Consider the following 22,027-nt stretch of genomic DNA (forward strand, 5'->3'; position numbering starts at 1 on the left):
AATGGAACATTGTATATGTCTTCAAATTTTTTTGATGTATTGATCAGTTTTACTGATTTCACTCCTCTGCTTCCCCTTTTCCTTTCTTCTATTTTCTCTTGTTAAAAATGTTCTTTGTTATATGGGACAACTGCTGAGAAGGGAGAAGGTACTGGAAGAAATTTAGGCAATGTTAAAAATATCAATAAAATGTATTTTTAAAAAGAAAACGAGGTTAAAATGACAGCCAGCACTTCGCAAGTGGTCACTTCTCAAGTTTCTCACCTGCTTGACTGTTTCCTTTGTATAGCATTTTAGGGAAAAGCTCTTAAACTGGACTCTATTAACGCTAAGATTGATGGGTAGTTTTTTGGTGGGGGAGGAAATTTAAACTCAAAAACTGAAACTTGGGACACTAAGCTTTATCTTTATATTCATCACTTTGAAAAAGCCTCTTGATAGGAAAGTGCTTTTGTTGAGTACCCAGTAGGTATACGTAATGGGACACTCCTCATATAATCAAGGTAAAGAAGATATTCAGAGCCCCTCAAAGAAGGCCCGGTTTAATTTTTTTTTTTAATTTTATTAAAGGTAATAGCAGGAGCATAGAAAAAGAATGGTTAAAAGAGAGTAGAAAGAAAAAGAATGCCATTCTCTATGGTATGAAATAATTTTGTCAGACCAAGAGCATCTAACCTGTCTCCCACACTGCATTCCCCCCTTTTTCCTCTTTCAACAAGTTGCACAGATGGTAGAAACAAATGTCATTTACTGTAAAGATGAATGCACTTCTTTGGAAGGTAAAATTTTATGGCTTAACAACCTAACAACTGGGAAGTTAGGTCTAATTCAAGTTTAAGTTACAGTTAACTTTCAAATTCATTATCTTCCATCCTTCTTCTCTCCCCCAACTTTATTCACGTGTTACTGCTTTAATTTTTGTTCCAAAAATTTTCTGAAAAAGGTAGGATATGATCATGCTTAAGAATACTTTAATAAGTAGTTTATGATTTTAAAAATAATCAGGCTACATGGCACAAAGCAAAATTAATGCACATTAAGAGAGCATGCCAGTCACATGGAGACAAAAACACAGTTTAACGGGAAACACAAAGGTCCAACCATCCATTGTCTACTCCACCTTCAATGTCTGGCATTTTTGTTCCAGCCGTTGCTTTTCGTACTGCATCTGCCCCACCTTGATTTTCATGCTAGAAAGTTTGGCCATTAAAGACTGGTAACAGAGATAGAGCAGTGAAAGAAAACTACAGATAGAAAAAAAAACAAAGCTAAATAGCTTAGAGAAAAGAATCCGTGTATAAGGAAGTTAGATAATCAGAGAAATGACACATTAGGATTTCTGTGATAAATCAGATTCCGGTTTTCCTTCAGTGCCACAGGGGAAACTTTATTTAGGAGGTTCCCATTTGAGGGAACTTTTTTTCACATACATTATTCTTCATTATCCATTTTTTATATTATTGGGGAAAGGTGAGGTCTGGATGAACACATTTTAGGACTGTGTACAACTAGTCAGAGTCACTTACTTTGGTAGATTTAAGCTTTTTCTCGTATTGAAGTCTCTCATTGTCCATTTCACCAACTCTTAATCTCAAGTCATTAATTTCCTGCATTAGACCCTGTCACAAAAAAAAAAAAATATGGAAAAGCAATAAAGTAAAATTCATCGATCAAGGAAGAAAGAAAAAGAAAGGTCAAAAGTGGCAGAACAAATGCATTTGTTAATTCATTTGGTTTTGCCTTGTTAAAAGCTAAGGATTTGTATCAAAATTTTGACACATTCTATATATGGTTATCATTAGGCACAAACAGTGTTGGAAGGGCCCTTGGAGGTCAGCTACTCCAACCAATCCCTTCATTGAACATAAACAGAAACTGAAGTCCAGAGACATTAAATAATTTTGCCCATTGCTAGTACATGACAGAACTGGATTTTAAACCTAAATCCACTGTTTCCAAATTTAGATCTCTTTCCATTGTACTATACTCTTTTATTTACTGACAGTTATTAAGTTTATGATAAAAAAAGAAGGGAGGAAGGGAGGGAAAAATGATTAATTTTGAAGTCTATCTTGAAAATTAAGGTGAAGAAATACCAAGAAAACAGAACAAAGCAAAAGAGAAACACAAACCAGAGTATAAAGTGACAATAAATACTTCAATTATGTTAAAATTAAATGAATCTATTATTTGTGAAGCTTACAACTACTTTAATAGTTTCTTGATTTCACCCTTGGGCAGATCACAGCCCACATACTCCTTCTGGTAGAGATCTCAGAGAATCAGACCATATTTTATCTACTGTTGATTCTTAATAGCTACAGATTTCTAAAATTTCACAAAATAGAGCAATAAATTAAACAAACAAACAAAAAGCACCAAAAATACCTAGTTTTTCTATCTTTTGAATAACATTTGATTTGTCATCTTTTGAAATAAGGCAGCATATATTTCCAGAATACTAGTTGCTATTATAAGGCTAAGTTATTTTCAGTCCTGTTTCTTAACTTTTCTACAGTACTGAATATGATACTAGTTATATTATGAAGGGAAAATCTTCCTCTTTAATTAATCTGTTTTCCCTCAATTAAAAAAAAAATCTTACCAACCCCTGTCACAAATTATTAATAATATTAAAATTTATAAAATATAAAAGGTAAGTGAAAAGTAATTATCCCTTTCTTTGTCAGGTACTCCTGGATAACAAATCTCCCTCCTAGTTTTTCACGATTGATAACAAAAAGTAAGATGCAAGAGGTACTGCCCTCTCAGGTAGCCTAGGTTGACAAGACAGGCAAAGAAGAAGCCTTGTTTAGGTGGTCATTATGGACCTGGTATTAAAATAGAACTTTACTAAGAGGGATTTTGATGGTCCTCTTAGCACCTTGGTTAATAATTATCAGTAATAGAGGAAGGAAAATAATGTAGGGCCTTCAGAAATTAGACTTGTCAGGGGTGGGGGCAAGTTTCCCAAATCTACTATGTTTTTACCATTGGACTGAAAGTAGATCAGAGACCATGGGGCCACCAGATGATAGTTTATTGGTCTGTTAGATACAGTAAGTCAGATGACTACCATCCCTGTAGACTGTATTCAGATTAGCAGGAATCCTTAAAGAGGTAAGAGGTTTGGGGGGAGCCACCCTATGGGATTAAATTAAGACAATATGAGAGGATGATCCATGCTCATACTCCATACTGTCAATGGACAGCAGTATCATATGAAATTTCTACCATCGTGGCAGATACAAAAGACACTTCCTCTCTCTCCAACAATGCAATGTGGAAGATCAATGAGAGTTGGTGCCTAAGAAATTGAAGGTGGTCACTCCTATCACTTCCCCATTCCTTGATATGGCAGTAGTGTTTAAGGATATCAGCTATTTCTCAGTTTTTTGATCCAGTGTCAGTGACTTAGTGAATGAAGGTTTTTTCCATCCCAACACACAGGGTTGTCAAGAACAATTCATTTTCATATGGAAAGGCACTTAATATATTTTATTTGTTAAAACTGTTTCAGTCACGTCCAACTCTTCTTGGCAAAAATACTGGAGTGGTTTGCCATTTTCTGCTCCAGCTCATTTTACCGATAGGGAACTGAAGCAAACAGGATTAAGTGACTTGCCCAGAGGAACACAGCTAGTAAGTATCTGAAGCCGTATTTGAACTCATGAAGATAAGTCTTCCTGATTCTATGCCCAGTGCTCTCTATCCACTGTGTCTCCTAGCTGCCTTCAATATACTTTTATAGTATACCTCTGGTGAACCCTTCCCCCATCCCCTGAAGTTTTCTTTTGTCATTCTACTGATGGATGGCATCCTGGTGGCTAGAGATTCTTCTGAGACTACCTACTGCTATACAGGTGGCTGTCTCCTATTTCCAGTCTCATGGATGGAAAGACTTTACCCTCAGAATACAGAGGAGCCCTCAAGATCAGGGGGGACCCAGTGGATTAGGCACATACAGTCTATGCCTAACATGATGTGAGATAAAAGCCTGTCAATGGGTCAATAAGGGAGGTAAATGCTCAGTTACCTTGTTAGGTTTTAGAGTACCCATATTACCTATCTGGTGAGCTTATCCCCATTTATAAACAGAAACAGCAGAATTTTAACATTCCAGACAATCCACCCATGATACCTGGCTTTGCATATTACGATTCTTCACTGATTCTCCATCATGCTTAACACAATTTCCAAGGCCCCAGGCAATTCACATGGGGGTTGAACTTTGAGCTGCTCAGATAGATCTGTGGCACTGCCTTACATATGGAAAAAGAGCAAATCATCATTTATAGGGGATTCCTGGACTGTTGCTATGGGCTTTGCTCAGTGGTGGAGAACTGGACCATCAATAGTACTCTTCTGGGAGTCTGCAGGACCAGTGGTAGAACTCTGCTCATTTTAGTGGGTCATGTTAGTTCTCCCCAATGCCCAGACAAGTCTTTTGGTGGGATGAAATAATGCTGTGAACAAACTCACCCATGCCATTTCTGTCTCTCATTCAGTTTGGTCATGGAGGCAGGGATGCTAAGTACTGCTGGGCACAGGATTATTTTATCCCTTTTCCCCTAATGAGGTGAAAGCCACTGCTTTTGACTGTTGAGGTTGCTACCAGTCCTGTCACATTCCCCACAGAATTCACATACCACTGACATTTTCTCAGGGAATGACATCTTTCTGACTGCTTGGCACACTACAGCTATAACTACTGTAATTGCACAAATACCCTTCCCTTACATCCATCTTACTTGTTTTTCGTCTGATCCCATTACGTCACCTTGCATTTATTTTGATTTGGCCTTCAGGCAGCAACCCAATAGACTGCGTACTAGAATGGACTTCTAAGACCTAATTGTTGGTTCTGATTTTTCCCAAGGGGACTGACTTCCTTGTGAAGGCAGTGTCTGCTCTAATCCATCATCAGTCTACTACGTGATTCTCCAGCTCAGTCCTTAATCCAGATCATAGAGATAAAGAGGTGAATGGTGAGTCGTTGTAATGCCAATGCCATACCCACCGCAGCGCTATGGATATGCATGCGTACTTAAAGGATATGTTTGCAAAATATAAACTTCCTCAAAGATAAAAACAAGATATTTATTCAGATACCAGAAAGCCAACTCCACCATGGTAACAACAAAATTTGTACACATAAATCAAGGGAGCCATCCCTAAGCCTTCCCCTCATCAAGCCTCCCCACAAACAAGCTCCCTTGGGCAAAATCATTCCCTGTCTCACTCATTGCTGGCTGCCCTGCTCTTTCTGCTCTCTCTCAGTTCTACCTCAGTCTCTCTTCCTGCTGCACCCTTCCTGCTGTGTGTGTGTGTGTGTGTGTGTGTGTGTGTGTGTGTGTATGTTTTGTAATCTTCAGAAGGAAGTCTTTGAGGTGAATTGGGGAAGACTTCTTGGTGACATTTCAGCTGAGACTTGAACAAAGCCAGAAGCCAAATGAGAAGGAAGAACATTCGAGGCATGGTGGCTAGCCAGTAAAGTCATGGAGATGAGAGAGGGAGCAAACTATGACAACAAGCAAGGCGGTCAGTGTTCCTGGATTATAGAGTATGTAGAAGGTAAAGGATGAGAAGACTGGAAAAGCAAAAGACTTTGCAATTGTGAAGGGCTTTAAAAGCCAAAACAAGAGGAGAGTCACTGGAGTTTATTGAATAAGAAGGAGGGTTAACATGGTCAGACTGGAGCGTATGGAAGATCTCTGGCAGCTGAGTGGAGGATGAACTAGAGGGGGGAGAAACAAGGCACGAAGACCAACCAGCTAAGAATATCAATTACTACAATTACCAATCACGAGAGTTCTGGTACAATTTTAGGAAAAAAAAATTTGTCCCCATGTTGTTTTCCTTAGGAGCTGGAAAGCACCGCAAAAAGAGACTTTTAAGAAAAATGGAAAACATTCCCCTAACATCATGTTTACCTTTCTCCCTATATGGTTTGGGCAGACCACTTCCCTGAAAACTGAAGAGGGCTTGGAAGTGGAGGGAGAGAAAGTAGACTCTGAGTAGTAAAGTGACCCAGCATATCTGGGTAAAGGAGAAGTGATAAATGGGGGAAGGTTTTGCTTGAGTGATCTTTCTGCACAGCTCAGAGGCCAAAGTTAAAAGGTGAGCAGTGGGACCCCAGAGAGATTTGGAAATTACTGAAATACAGGCCAGAAAATTTGGTTCCATTTACTTAGGAGTACATGTCCTTATGAAGGAACAGAAAACATGAAATGTGTGGCAGAAATGGCAGGGAGATATTATCTCATGTTAAAGCACAAGTTATAAGCAAGGGCATTATAAACCCTTAGCTTCTTTTTCCAGATAAAAGTTTGCAGATGTTTTGGAACATAGGACTCCCCTGTCTCCTATACTCCTCCTTCTGGTAACTGGTTGTCTATTTCTGGCTGCTTAATGCTACATTTTATTGACGCCTGGTTCTCCCAATCACTTCATAACCCTAGTAACACTACTACTTTTCTGACTTCAGGAGATAGCTGGAGTTTTTGTTAGGATTGTTTTAAGATTGCTTTCCATGTTTCTGTCTCTGGATATTTCACCTGTTAGTACCTGGAACCTGAGGTCCAGGTAATTTTCCACTGGGTTCATAATATGATCTTGGTACTAGTGGGACCACACCAGGACTGAGATCAAGGGGTAGAATGTTATGGGTGCCACACAATCTGCCCAAGCCTTAAGACCAAAAGCCTGACTAGTCTGAGTGATTCAAGGCATATCCCTTTGTCATGGAGACCAAGAACAAGAATATAGGTAGAATTTTAATGTATTATTCCACACCTGATTGGCAAATGCACTAAGACCCTCTTTTGGTAATGTGAAGAATCCTACTTAAAGTTAATACCAAGAAGAAGGTAAAGCTCTCCCCATCTGATGGAATTCGTTTCCTGAGAACACATAGTTTCTATAAATTTAGGTGTATCTCTCTGTGCCTAGAAATGAATAACCTGGAGAACTGGGCCTGTCAATGCATAGCCTTGTTAAGTGTTTGTGTCATTGCTGTTGCTATCCATTTTAAGAGACTTTTTTTTTTTTTGCTAATTGCTCAAAGTACCATCTTTCTATCAATCTATCTATCTTATTAGACTTGGAATTTCATCAGTAATGGAAGGTTCTTGTAAGGGAGTATCTCTGCCAATGCAGATCAGCATCTTTTTTGCAAGTTATAGTCTCAGAAAGTTGCCTGGGCACTAGAAAAGTTAGGTGATTTGCCTAGGGTCACAACCAATAACATACAACAAATACATTCTGAGTCCATAACCTAAAGTGCATAATTCTGAGTATAATCCTGTGATCATACTGTTTTTCTTATACTGTGTTACATAAAGTAGTTATTCTTGCACAGTATGAGTGCTTAATGAGTTAAAATATATACTCTTACTCTAAAAACCCTAATATACATAAACCCTCTCTATACATATATATATATTAAGCTACAAAATTACATATCTCTGTGGTATTCCATTTGCCCTTAGAAGTAGAAAGACTCTGACAAAATTATCAGAGGTCAAATAATTCAAGAAAGTTGACTTTAGTATTATATAATATATCCTTAAACACATTCTATCAAGGCCAAGCTTCGATTACACCTATAAATCTCAAGATATATGTTTTAATATATTTAGGTCAATTCTGAAAAAAGCACCTTAAAGAGCAAGTTGTTTCCATGGAAAAGGAATCTACCTCCAAAATAATATTTGCTCCTTGAGAATAGGGGCTGTTTTATTTCAGTTATTGTATGGCTCCCCTCGCACCCCTAATTCAGAGACGGACTCAGAGTAAGTGCTTCATAAATGCTTGCTTCAAGATTGATTTCTTTAAGGAAGCTCACCTACTGCTGACTCTCTCAAAATAAATAAATAAATGAATGAAAGTTAGCATAGCCTTTTCATTCTTTTAAGTTATCAAGAGTATCTAAATTTTTGGTGTTCATGTTATTGTCCTACAGGTGGAGCTATTGACCAATGAAAAGAAACATCTATCAGCCAACCTCACAAACACTGCTAAAAATACGCTGATAGAACCTAAACTTTCTAAAGGTTTTTTGAAATAGTTAGGCTTCTATATCTTCCTTACTCAGAAGTAAAATCTTCTGAGAAATTAGGTGCATGATAAAAACAAAAGAAGCTCATAGATTACCAGATCGTAAAGGTTTTCTATCTGCTATGGCTAACGTGGCAGAAATTAGAATTCAGACCCGGCTCTTTTCCCATCTCACCTCAGCCCAAGCTATTGGTCACAAGAGGCAAACTGTTCTAAGAGTCATAAAATTTTCATGAACCAATTTTGCTTCTAATGTAGGGAGACAACTAGGAAAAGAAATATCTTAGGTTATTTTACATTTGACTGGAGATTTGGAAAAAATATTTCTCAAATGAGCTCATATAGATAGATATTTACGTTGGGATCTTTCAAGATACTACAGAAATGTGTTATTAAAGTTATTCAGATACATTATTCTATATTCTATATTTTATTATATTATTTTACAGCATAAGTTCTCCACTGTTAGGCATGAGTATGTTATAAATGTTTTAAAGTAAGAACTGCAGGACGATTCCTCATTGAGCCATTTTGAAAGAGTTTAGGTTTATTTGAACTCTTATGGAAAAGAACATGCCATATATGACTAGGGACAGGTTGAGTGAGTGGAGAAGAACTGTTAAGGAAATTCAACCAAAATTACAAACATTTAAGGAGTGTAAATGTTGCAATAGAGTTGTACTGGACTCATGAAAGCATTTTCAATGCAGTTTAGTTTGACCATTTGATTAGAGTCTCATTTTGCACCTCAGGAAATCTAGTGGTAGTCATGCACAGAGATTAAGCTTGGCCCAGCGTTGTTTCATAATGCAAAAGGTCACCTCTTGGTCCCCATACCGTAACCTCTTTTCCTGGAAGAGAGCTAGTTCCACCTCCACCTTCTCCATCTGTTGGCTCAGTTCTGTTATTAAGTTATGTAGTGACTGTGGGGTTGAAGGAAATGAAAGGAGGAAGAAAACAGGAAACAATTTTGAAAGACCAGGAGAAGGCAAGAATTTGGGAAGAGGTTTTACTTCTTTTCAAGTTGTTTTAGAAAATCAAGTTAACACAATATATGTGGCCAAAAAAAAAAAAAAAAGATAATGGTGGATCTAGTGGAATAAAATCTGAACCAAGCTGGTGATTAAACCACCTAGTAGGTACTTAGGGACTCAAAGATGAAAAAAAAGGAATAGATCCTGTCCTCATCTGCTGGGATATATTTCCATAGCTAAAGAAGGAATGGAACTTATATTTAAAGCATGTGAAATAATGACATCAGGAGGAATTAGAAGAGAGGAGCTAAAATGACTAATGGGTTCTAAGATAAAATCCTCAGGAGAAAGTTAAATTTAAATGGCATAGAATTACTTAACCTTGAAAAGAACTGTGGAATGATTGTATAGCTTTCTGATTGATGAAGGCAGTTTTACAGAAAGGATGCTGAGCAATCAATTTCCATCTCCAAGTAGGATGGGGCAAAGGGGAAAGATAGAAAACTATAGTGTAAGGGACTTAGTTTAGATCAGAATTAAAGGTGGAAGTGGGGGAGAAAATAGACATTGAATATTTATCAGGCAAGACTTGAACTTGGTGGTCCTCTATTTGCTACTCCATTCTTCCCCTTATCTGAAATCTACCTACTAGTGAAAAAATAAAATTGATACTCATTATTCAGAAAGTAAGGTAAATTAGTTCACTGCATATAAGAGATTATCTAAAAATTCCACAGATGCTGTGAACTCCAGGTGTATCTAATAATGACTAAAAAATTAATGTCTCAATGAAAACTGCCATGGGACACTAATAATAAATGCCTTAGGTTAAAAAAAAAAAGAGTTGAAGACCAAATAGATACTTTAAAATGAGTTGATAAATGGACTTGTAATAATACATTGTATTGGTATACTCACCTCTGTATCTCTGAATCTATCTTCATAGTCTAACCTGTCCTTCTCTACAGAAGTCAATTTTAGCTTTAAGTTAGATACTTCTGCCATGAGGTCCAATTTCTGAGTTTCTAGAGATGTTCTACTCAGAAGTTCCTGATAAAAGAAAGAAACATTTTAATACTTAAAACAATTTTATTTAGTTCTATGCTGTATACCCAAGAATGTCTCAAAATAAAGCATTTTTCTAAGACAGATTAAAATTGGGCACTTTTATCAAGAAAACTTTTTGGGTAATGATTAACTATATTTCTAAAATCCAATCATCCTTCCTTTCCTACCATAAGGGTTTATCTAACCTCAAAAAACACAGCAAGTAAGGCTCTACCACTGAGGACTAAATAAATGGTATGGACAGGAAAATATGGGAAAAGGCTGGCTTGGAATTCTTTCTGTATGGGATTCCTCTCCTTGCTTGCTGTTGAAGACTGACCCAAACTTCTCCCTCTGCTTCATCAACTAAAGTTCCTTTCTGAAGATGGGCTGCAATTATTTAACCTCTAGCAAAACAGCTGAGATCTGTCAAATGATAATGTTAAGAGAAAAATAACTGATTCTTTTTTAAAATCCCCATGTAGGAAAATAATATGACAATTTAGGAAACAAAGTATATACACAAATTAGAATTTTTCAAAATATAAACAGAATTCTATTTTAAGATCCTCTTTTTTCATTTCCTCAAGGTCTGGCACACAACAATCCTAAATCTTTTCTCAAGATTTAGTAGGCAAACTAAAGCACATCAAATAGAATTCAGTATACCAACACACCCAGCAACACAACAGATTTACGCTCTCCCCACATTTAGCAGAAAATCTTCTGCTCTCACTGATTTCTCTCTCCATACCTGCTGTAACATTTCTTCTGTGGCATTTAATTTCTCCCTGTGCTCTTCAAGACAAAACTCCAAATCACGAATCTTTTCTCCCTGAGCTTCCACTTGATCTGTTAATACACTCACCTGCAAAGTATAAAATACAAGGGAAAAAGAATTGTACATTTCTGTCTATTTCTCAACTCAATTCATAACAATATACAATTATTCCTTAATTTCCTTAAATTAAAAAAAATGATATATCATTTATTCAGCATTACGATGTGAATGGTATACATGAAAAAGGAGCTTTCATTACTTAAATTAAAAAGGAAATATCAAGTCAGATAAATTAATGGCTGCTTCAGATCTCAAAAGATTTTATGGAATTAAAGATCATAATGTTTTTAGAAGTGTGTTTTTTAGAGCCTAATTAAATAGCTTGAGCATTCAGTTTTCCATTCTAAAAGTTCAGTGAAGGCACTATGAATTTATTGTTATTTTCATACATCAAATAATAGGACTTAAATCCACTTGGCTCACAATACCATGGCATATATCTATGTGTGTGTAATACACATATATGTACATATATATGCATATATTCATTCCTTCATTCTAAAGAAGTTCAAAAGGTTGCCATTAAAATATAGAGGAAGCTACTGCCAACAACTTATGCTTTGTACAAACATACACCTACAAATACGGGCTATATGTGTGCATATATGCTATATACTACACGTGGTGCACATACTTTCATAAGCATACATATATGCTAAATATAAACTAGAAAGCTGGGCACTAAATGAAAATGAAATCTTTGTGAATATATGAAAAGAAAAGTTTAACATAAAATTACTACCTGAAGAACCAGAGATTCTTTATCATTTTCTAAACGTGCTAGCCTTTCTTGATACACATCTCCATTTCCAGATATACGTCCATTAGTCTGAAAGAGAAAAAATGATTAGAGGAGAAGACCCTTCAAAAGTGACACAATGTGAATAACCAGACCTCAAATAAAATGCAACACAGTTGCTACTGGCATTACCCAAAATACATACAAACAGGAGTGTAAGTTGATTCATCACACCCTTGATTTCAAAATAGCTTCTGTTGGCATGAATAAACATGCCAAGGATTTAATTTTTTTCTTCCCACCAGTCTAAGCAGCTTCTTCTGAAGCAGAAAAATTTGGCCAACATTAATAACCGTTCCTTGCTACTGATCATTATTGATAGGCAATAGTATTATTCTTCTAGGTCTACATGGAGACTTATTCCATACCTAACAGAGTATCCCCTCCATCAGTTAGTCAACAAGCATTTTTCAGTCCTTCATTATGTGCCTGGCAGTGTGCTAAGTACTAGGGATACAAAGAAAAGCAGCTCCTACCCTCAAAAAGCTTACAGTTTATGGGGAAGACAACATGCAAATAACCATACATACTATTCCCCTCCACTCCCCTCCTTTCTCTTTTCCTCTCCTCACCTTTCTTTCTCTCTATATAGTATAACAAGCATGGAGACAGAACAAGCACTAGCAGATTATTTTCTGCAACATGTTGGGAGATTTCAAATCCTTATATTATTGGGTTCATTGTCATACTGAATTCTATTTGATATGCTTCAATTGGACTGGGAAACTTAAGAAAAGATTTGGGTTGGTGATGTGCCAAGCCATGAATGGGATGGTAATCTCAGTGGGAAAGCACTAACACTTCTGGTGGGATGAGGATGGGGACAACTGGGAAAGACCTCTTGGAAAAGGCAAGATGTGAGCTGTCATCTCTAAAAACCACAAGTTTTTTGTACTGCTACTAAGTCTATCTAGATGATAACCAAGATATTAATTTCATATTCAATCTTATGAAATTTTTCCTTAAGAAAAGGATGGCTGGCACCCACAGGCCATCAATTATCACCTGACAATTCTAAATCTCATCCACCCTCAAGGCTCATCTTAACTCCTTCCTCTATCAAACCTTCCAACGAACCCACCTCAGTCTCACTACTCTTCTTCCTCTGATTTCTGGAAGCAAATATTGCCAATAAGTCATCACTGCCCTTGACTAGCACAGTTAATATTTTTCATTGTTTATATCTTGTTCATAATGAAATCTACATCATGTCTAGCACAGAATCACAAGAATTTAAGGTGTTCAGAAAATGTGTTAATAATTAATCTGGCTTCAAAACACTTTTGGTGAGGCAACTATGGTTTTGTTTTTCAATTACACATGACTACAGCTCATGAAAATGAATAAAAATCACTAAGAAAGACTTTCTCAGATACATCTGGAGTGAGGAGGGAGTACTATGATCTGATTTTTTTTCAATGGAAGGAATTCCCATTGTGGAAATGGCCCCTACTGATGTGGAACAGCAATTCCTCTATAACTTAAGAGTCCTCGAGAATATCCTAGTGCCTTAAATTCCCAAGACACTGAAAGTTTAAGTGATTTATCCATGAACATCAAGCCAGTCTGTGTTAGAGACAGGACTTAAATCCAGATTTTTCTGATTATAAGTCTGGCCCTCTATTCACTATGCCACACATTTCCAAATACACCATGATATATGACATTTTTCCATAGAGCACATGAGCTCACCTAGCATTTTCCATCTCCTGAATAAATGCCATCTTAAACTCCATTCAGGCACAATTCCATTCAGATCATGGAAGCCAGATGGAGTTGTAAGTACAGAATTGGTAGGTGCAGCCAATGCAATCCTTTGGAAAATAACTAAAAAGCTAAATTTTGTTTAGTCATGTCCAACTCTTTGTGACCCCATTTGAGTTTTTCTTGGCAAAGATACAGGAGTGGTTTGCCATTTCCTTCTCCAGCTCATTTTACAGATGAGGAACTGAGGTAAACAGGGTAAGTGAGTTGCTCAGGGTCACACAGTAAGTGTCTGAAGCTGTGGTTAGAACTCAGTTCTTCTTGACTCCAGGCCTGGCACCCTAGCAGCTGTGCCATCTAGCTACCCCCTTCCGCTGACTCCCCCCCCAAAAAAGTAAACAGGACAGAACACATCAAGCTTTATAACCAACGGAAACAAAACAACAAAATATTGCTAAGGAGAAGTCTCATAAAAAAGAGTTATATTATTATGTCATTTTTCCTAATATTATAAATATGAACTAAGTTTGTGATAAGGACAAAATCTGAGGTCTTGAATATATGTCATGAGTATGAAATACTCTGCATATTATTTTAAAACATTTACCAAGATTTTTGTCTACATCATTACATGAATTCAGGATATTTCTAAAAGGTAATGTAATACTATTACATGATAATTGACAAGAGCTCACAAAGTTAGGTCCTAATTTAGTAAATATATGATAAGTACTTGGAGATCAAATTATCAGGACTAACTACTTGTCAGCACACTCCCTTTCAGTTATTACAACTTAATTTTGTCCTTCTAAAAAAACTATAATGGCCTGAATTAAATTATCTGAATTCTCAGCATTTTCCTGGAACGGTCTGAATAAGTATTATCTCTAGGGGCTTCCAAGAAAATGAGAAATGTCTCTCTTGGGATTTGCTCTGCGAAAAAGAACCAGATTATGTGAAACAAGTTTTTAATTTGAGAATATGCCCAGATGTGTTAAATATAGTTGTGCATGATTAGTTTTAATTACAAGCATTAATTGCCATCTTAAAAAAATACATGAATCACGTTTTCTGAATAGACACATTACACTGGAATTTTTTTTTTATAAGACATGGAAGTCCCGTTAAAAACAGAAATCTTTCATTCTGATTGAAGGAAATTATTAAAAAGATATTCCAACTTTATGAGAATGGGTGAAAGTATCTTTAATGGGGAGGAAGACTTGGTGGGAAAGGGGAATAATGATAACGTTACAACAAAAAAGAGGGTCACTGTGCAACAAAGAAAACCATCTATCAATAACATGTATTAAATAGCTACTATTGGCCAGGCACCATGCAAAGCACTGGGGATACAAACACCAAAAAGAAAGGTAGTACCTACCCTCAAGGAGCTTATAATCTAATGGTGAAGATAACACTTAAAAAAAAACAACTGGGGAGGTACACAGCATTGGGGTATGATGGAAAAGTCAAAAGGTGTGCAGCCAGACGATGCCTGACCTGGGCATTCTCATGAAAAGGAGATTCCAGGAAGATACCTCTGCTCTGTTCTCCAAGTAGAGGGGCCTTGGGAGTAGATGCTACTGCTGAGGTACTATGAACTTGCAGGATGCAAGGATCCCTGGGTGGGGCATGATAGAGAAGTTCAAAGAAATAGGAAATAAGGAAATGTCTTGCTGAGAAGAGGGAATAATCTGCAGCTACTACTACATATGATTTCCATCATGGTATCCAGTATTATATTCATGTTACAAGTACCACAATGAGTGAACAGTGTACATATCCGGAGATTCTATTAGGTTTATACACACTGGCAAGAAGAAAGTCTCCATTTACACTAAAAATACTTATAGCAGCAATTTTCCTGGTAGTAAAGAAATGGAAACAAAGTAGATACCCACAGATTTAAGGAATGGCTAAACAAATTACGGCATACGAATGTAATGGAATATTGTTGTACTGCAGGAAACTATGAATGTAATGAGTAGGGAGAAGCATGGAAGGGCTTGTATGAACTGATGAAAAGTGAAATAAGCAGATCTATGAAAGCAATCTACACAATGTAAAAGAAAGATTACAAAACAACCGAAAGTGAACACTGCAATGTAATCTAATGGTGAAGACAACACTCCAAAAAAAAAAAAAAAAAAGACAAAACCTGGGGAGGTATTCCAGCATTGGGGCAGGATGGAGAAGTTGAAAGGAGTACAGCCAGGTAGGAAATGAAGAGACGTAAAGTAAAAGAAACAACAATCGCAAAACAATGAAAAATGAACACTGCATCATTAAAATTAATAATAGTCCCCAAGAAGAGAAATGAGAAGATATCTCCCCAGCTGCTTTGCAGGAGGGACATCCACTAGTGTGGTATATTGAATTTATTATCAAACTTCTGATGCTGGGGTTTTTTCTCTCTCTCTTTTTTTTTTAAAGAATTTCTCCCCCAAAATTAATTAATTTATTTGTTTTCAGTTTTCAACAGTCACTTCCATAAGTTCCAAATTTTCTCCCCCTTCATCCCCAAGAGGGTATGCAATCTTATATGGGCTCTACACATACATTCCTAATTAAACACATTTTCACATTAGTCATGTTACACAGAAGAATTAAAATAAATGGGAGAAACCATAGGAAAAACAAAACAAAACATAACAAAAGAGAAAATAGTCTGTTTCATTCTATGTTCCAATTCCACAGCTCTTTCTCTGGATATGGATGGCATTTTTCATCAAGAGTCCTTTGGAAACATTTTAGGTCTTTGCATTACTGTGAAGGGCTAAGTTTATCAAACACAGACCTCCCACACTGTGGCTGTTACTGTGTATAATGTTCTTCTGGTTCTGCTCACTTCACTCAGCATCAGTTCATGTAAGTCTTTCCAGGATTTTCTGAAGTTTGCATGTTCATCATTTCTTATAGCACAATAGTATTCCATTACATTCATATACCACAACTTGTTCAGCCATTCCCCAACTGATGGGCATCTCCTCAGTTTCCAGTGCTTGGCCACCACAAAAAGAGCTGCCATAAATATTTTTGTACATGTGGGTCCCTTTTCCCATTTTTATGATCTCTTTGGAACATAGCCCTAGAAGCAGTACTGCTGGGGCAAAGGGTAGGTACACTTATGTAGCCCTTTGGGCATAGTGCTAAATTGTTCTCCAGAATGGGTGGATCAGCTCACAGCTCCATCAGCAATGAAGTAGTGTTCCAATTCTCCCATATCTTCTCCATCATTTATCATTTTCCTGTTCTGTCATGTTAGCCAATCTGATAGATGTGATATGGTACCTCAAAGTTGTTTTGATTTGCACCTCTCTAATCAATAGTGATTTAGAGCATTTTTTCATATGAGTATAGATAGCTTTAATTTCTTCCTTTGAAAACTGCCTGTTCATATCCTTTGACCATTTCTCAACTGAGGAATGGCTTGTATTCTTGTAGATTTGACTCAGTTCTCTCCATATTTTAGAAATGAGGCCTTTATCACAGACATTAGTTGTAAAAATTCTTTCCCAGTTTTCAGCTTCCCTCCTAATCTTAATCTTGGTTGCATTAGGTTTGTTTGTGCAAAACCTTTTCAATTTAATGTAATCAAAGTTATCCATTTTGCATTTCATAATGTTCTCTATCTCTTGTTTGGTCATAAATTCCTCCATTCTCTATAAATCTCACAAATAAACTATTCCTTGCTCCCCTAGTTTGTTTATAGTATTCGCCTTTACACTTAGATCATTGTACCCATTTGGACTTTATTCTGATATGTGACATCAGGCATTGGTGTAGGGCCAGTTTCTGCCACACTGTTATCTAGTTTTCCCACCAATTTTTGTCAGATAGTGAGGTCTTATCCCAGAAGTTGGGGTCTTTGGGTTTATCAAATAGTAGACTGCTATAGCCATTGACTACTGTTCTTGTGTACCTTATCTATTCCATTGATCTACCCCTCTATTTCTTAGCCAGTAGCAAGTGGTTTTGATGATTGTTTTTTTATAATACAATTTAAGATCTGGTAGGGCTAGGCAACCTAGCATTTTTAGCATTTCTTGTCATTAATTCCCCAGATATTCCAGACTTTTTGTTATTCCAGATGAATTTTCATATTTTTTCTAGATCTATAAAATAATTTTTTGGTAGTTTGATTGGTATGGCACTGCGTAAATTAATTTAGGTAGAACTGTCATTTTTATTATATTAGCTTGGCCTACCCACCAGCAACTGATGCTTTTCCATTATTTAGATCTAATTTTATTTGAGTGAAAAGTACTTTGTAATTGTGTTCATATAGTCCCTGGGTTTGTTTTGGCAGGTAGACCCCCAAATACTTTATAGTGTCTACAGTAACTTTAAATGGAATTTCTCTTTCTATCTCTTGCTGTTGGGCTTTGTTAGTAATATATAGAAATGAAGATGACTTATATGGGTTTATCCGATATTCTGCAACTTTGCTAAAGTTGTTTATTATTTTAAGTATTCTTTTACTTGATTCTCTAGGATTCTCTAAGTATATCATCATATTGTCTGTAAAGAGTGATAACTTAGTTTCTTCTTTGCCTATTCTAATTCTTTCTATTTCTTTTTCTTCTATTACTTTTGAAGATAATATTTCTAGTATCATACTGAATAACAGTGATGATAATGGTTTTTAAAGAATTTTTTAAAAAAATAATTATTTCGCACAGCTTTATGTACAACCCTTGTTTTCTGTTCTGTAAATGGAAATGCTTATCTTCTCTGTTTATTAAGAATAAAAAATTGAATTGCAAAAAAATATTATTTCTTATATGAGATGGCTCTCAAGGAGAGAGTAGAAGTAAAGGGAAAAATCTGGTGATGTAAAAAAACAAAAAGATAATAAGAATTTATTTAAAACTACAAAGACATAACAAGGTGAGAAAAAAACGCTATCAAAGCAAATTTTTCTGTGAATGTGTCTTCCCAAAAATTATAATCTGGAAGTGAATTTAAGAAGGAAGAGACTCTAGATCTCATAATCCTTGTAGAGGTACAAAAATATGGAGTACCAGAAAGAATAACAGATATAGGGTCAAGTCCTGGAAGTCTCACTTACTGCATAACCTCAATTCACTTTGCTTTGTCCATGAGTTAACTCATCCATAACATGAAGGTGATAATACTGATATAACCTTGATGGCAACTGTGAAAATCAAATTAGATCTTTGTATAAATTAAATAACCACATAAACGTACCCTACCATTATTTTTTATTTTTGAGCCCAATTCAAATTCCACCTCTTTGAGGAAGCCTCGCTTAATCCTTCTTCCTCCCGCATCAATAACAATCTACCCCCTGACTTCATGCGGTATTCTGTTCCCATTTTTCTAATGCACTCATGTTATTTTCTAATATAGTTATCTAATAATCTCATATTCTTTACTAGACTAAGTTTCATGAAAGCATATTATCTCACTTAAAATTTCATGATAAATATTTTGTAAACATTTATTAAGCACCCAGTATGTGCCAGGTGCTGTGCTATGCACTGGATTTCTCCCAAAGCTCAGCACTTGTGCACTTTATACATTAGGTATTTGATGAATTGACCTGATGTTCTCAAAAACTTAATGAATTTGAGAACATTCATGCTTATTTAGTACCCAGTTTTTCTTATCACACTTAATTCCACCAAAAGCAGTTCAAAGTAGAATTAACTAACTCATTAGTATACTATCAATAATCACAGTGGAAAAGGGGTCAGGAAAAGTCAGTGTATGAGAATTCAACACCTTTAGTGATAATGTTATTATTTTACTTCAAAGTAATACATACATTTGAAGATCGAAAGTTAGTAATCCATCCCTTCGGCCGCAAGCTGGTATACTTTAGGTTATACTAGAGGAAAGCATATTGACTTTCAGAAGAAACTGTTCTTAGGCCAGATGAGTTCATAAGTGAATTCAGCAAGCGTTTAATTCCAATATCATATAATCTATTTGGGAAAATAGGTGAAGACACCTACCAAATTCCTTTTATGACACAAATATGGTGCTGATGCCTAAACCAAGAAGAGCTAAAACAGAAGGAAAAGTATAGACCAATTTCCCTAACGAACAGAGAGACAAAAATTTTAAATATGATACTATCAATAGGCTTTACAATTTACAGCAATATATCACAAGGATCATAACAAGGATCAGGGAGGATTTATTCTAGGAATACAGGGACTATATCAATAACAAAACCAACAGAAATCATGGTTATCTCAATAGATGCTGAAAATGCTTTAGACAAAATACAGCACCCATTTCTATTAAAAAATACTAGAGAACATAGGAATAAAAGGAGATTTCCTTAAAATGATGAATAATATCTGTATTAAACCATCAGCAAGCATTATATATAATGTGGATAAGCTAGAAGTTTTCCCAATAAGATCAAGGGTAAAGCAAGGACACTCATTGTCACCACTATTATTCAATATTCTGCTAGGAAAGCTAGCTAAAGCAATAAGAGAAGAAAAAGAAATGGAAAGAATTAGAACAGGCAATGAGGAAACAATTATCACAGAGAATCCAAGAGAATCAGATAAAAAACTAAATGAAATAATTAACTTTAGCAAAGTTGCAGGATATAAAAGAAACGTATATAAATTGTTAGCATTTCCAACCAAGCCCAGCAGCAAGAGAGAGAAAGAGAAATTCCATTTATTGTAGACAATATAAAATACTTGGGAGTCTACTTGCCAAGACAAACTTAGGAATTATATGAGAATAGTTATGAAATGCTTTTCACACAAATAAAATTAAATCTAAACAACTGGAAAAATATCAATTGCTCATGGGTAGGCTGAGCCAATATTAAAAAAATGACAATTCTTCCTAAATTAATTTACCCATTTCATGTCATACCAAACTACAAAAAATGTATTTTCTAGAGCTAGAAAAATAATAATGACACAGCAGTAAATGATCATAGTAACCAAGGTTTGATAAACCCAAATGCCCTGGCTTCTGGACTCAGAACTCACAATAACAAAAGCTAATGGAAAAACCAGAAACAGAATAGCAGAAACAAGGTAGAGGATAGTATCCTACATAATATACCAAGATAAGGTCAAAAAATGCATACATGATGTAAACATAAAGGGTGATATCATAAGCAAATTAAGAGAACAAAGAATAGTCTACCTGTCAAATCTATGGGGAAAGGAAGAATTTATGACCAAGCAAGAAAGAGACAAAGAGCATTGTAAAATATAAAATTAATAATTTTAGTTATATTAAATTTAAAATGTTTCACACAAAACAAAACCAACACAACCAACATTAGAAAGAAAGCTGGAAAACAATCTATACAGCAGGTGTCTCTGATAAAAACCCCATCTTTTAAATATACAGAGAACTGAATCAAATTCTCAGAATACAAGTCATGCTCCAATTGAGAAATGGCCAAAAAGTATCAACAGAGGGTTTTCAGAACAGGAAATCAAAGCTGTTTTTAGTCACATGGAAAAAAAATTCTCTCAATCAGTATTGATTAGAGACATACAAATTAAAACAGCTTTGTGGCACTATCTCACACCTATCAGACTGGCAAATATGACGGAAAAGAAAAATGATAAATGTTGGAGGGAATGTAGGAAAATTACACTGTTGGAGTTGTGAATGGATCCAACCATTTGTGAGAGCAATTTGAAATTATGCCCAAAGGGCAATCAAACTGCATATGCTTTGATCCAGCAATAGATGGTCAGTACCCCAAAATATTTTTTAAAAGGGGGGGGTAGGTTGGAGAAGGACCTACTTATATAAAAATATTTACAGTACCTCTCCTTATGGAGCAAAGAAGTGGGAATTGAGGGGATGCCCATCAATTGGGAAACAGCTTGACAAATTGTGGTATATGAATATAATGGAATACTGTTGTGCAGGTAGATTTCAGAAAAACCTGCAAAGACTTACATAAGTGAAGTGAGCAGAACCAGGAGAACATTGTACACAGTAACAGCAACATTATGCCATGACCAACTTTGATAGACTTAGCTCCTCTCAATAATACAATGATCTAAGACAATTCAAAAGACTCAAGATGGAAAATGCTATCCACATCAGAGAAAGAACTATGGAATCTGAATGCAGATTAAAGCATACTATTTTATCTTTTTTCTTGTTTTTCCATCTCATAGTTTACCCCTTTTGTTCTGATTCTTCCTTCACAACATGACTAATGTGGAAACATGTTTAACATGATTACATATGTATAACCTATATCAGATTGCGTGGAGATGGGAGAAGGAAGGGAGAAAAAAAATGTGGACCTCAAAATCTTATAAAATTGAATGTTGAAAACTATGTGTACATGTAATTGTAAAAAATAAAATAATGTTAAGTGGGAAAAAATAAAAAACAAAAGCAAAACAAAACAACAAAAAGAAAATGCTGTTCTCAACTAAGCTATGGTGGTTGTTAAGAGAAGAGATAAGGATGAGGGTTAGAGGGATGGGAGAGGAAAGTAAAGTATTAGATGAAAAACCAAATGATACTTTAAAAATGTTAAGATGCAATTAAACTGGTCCATATTTCCTATCAATTATACCTCACTTAATAAAAATATACTTTAAAAATGTCTACGCTTCTTCC

The 22,027-nt window shown here is 35.8% G+C and overlaps 1 protein-coding gene across 5 annotated transcripts in view; it reads right to left on the minus strand.

Moving 5' to 3' along the window:
* Positions 1-22,027, minus strand: part of PPFIBP1 (PPFIA binding protein 1) — an 81,969-nt gene that overhangs the window by 46,437 nt on the left and 13,505 nt on the right. For all 5 annotated transcript variants that reach the window (XM_072654466.1, XM_072654464.1, XM_072654465.1 and 2 more), the window contains 4 exons: positions 11,663-11,749; positions 10,834-10,947; positions 9,951-10,082; positions 1,527-1,619 (listed from right to left, as the gene is read on the minus strand). In XM_072654466.1, coding sequence (XP_072510567.1) covers positions 1,527-1,619; positions 9,951-10,082; positions 10,834-10,947; positions 11,663-11,749 — 426 coding nt within the window. The remainder of the gene's footprint in view (positions 1-1,526; positions 1,620-9,950; positions 10,083-10,833; positions 10,948-11,662; positions 11,750-22,027) is intronic.

Source organism: Notamacropus eugenii, chromosome 3, assembly GCF_028372415.1.
Source record: "Notamacropus eugenii isolate mMacEug1 chromosome 3, mMacEug1.pri_v2, whole genome shotgun sequence".
Lineage (NCBI taxonomy): Eukaryota > Metazoa > Chordata > Mammalia > Diprotodontia > Macropodidae > Notamacropus > Notamacropus eugenii.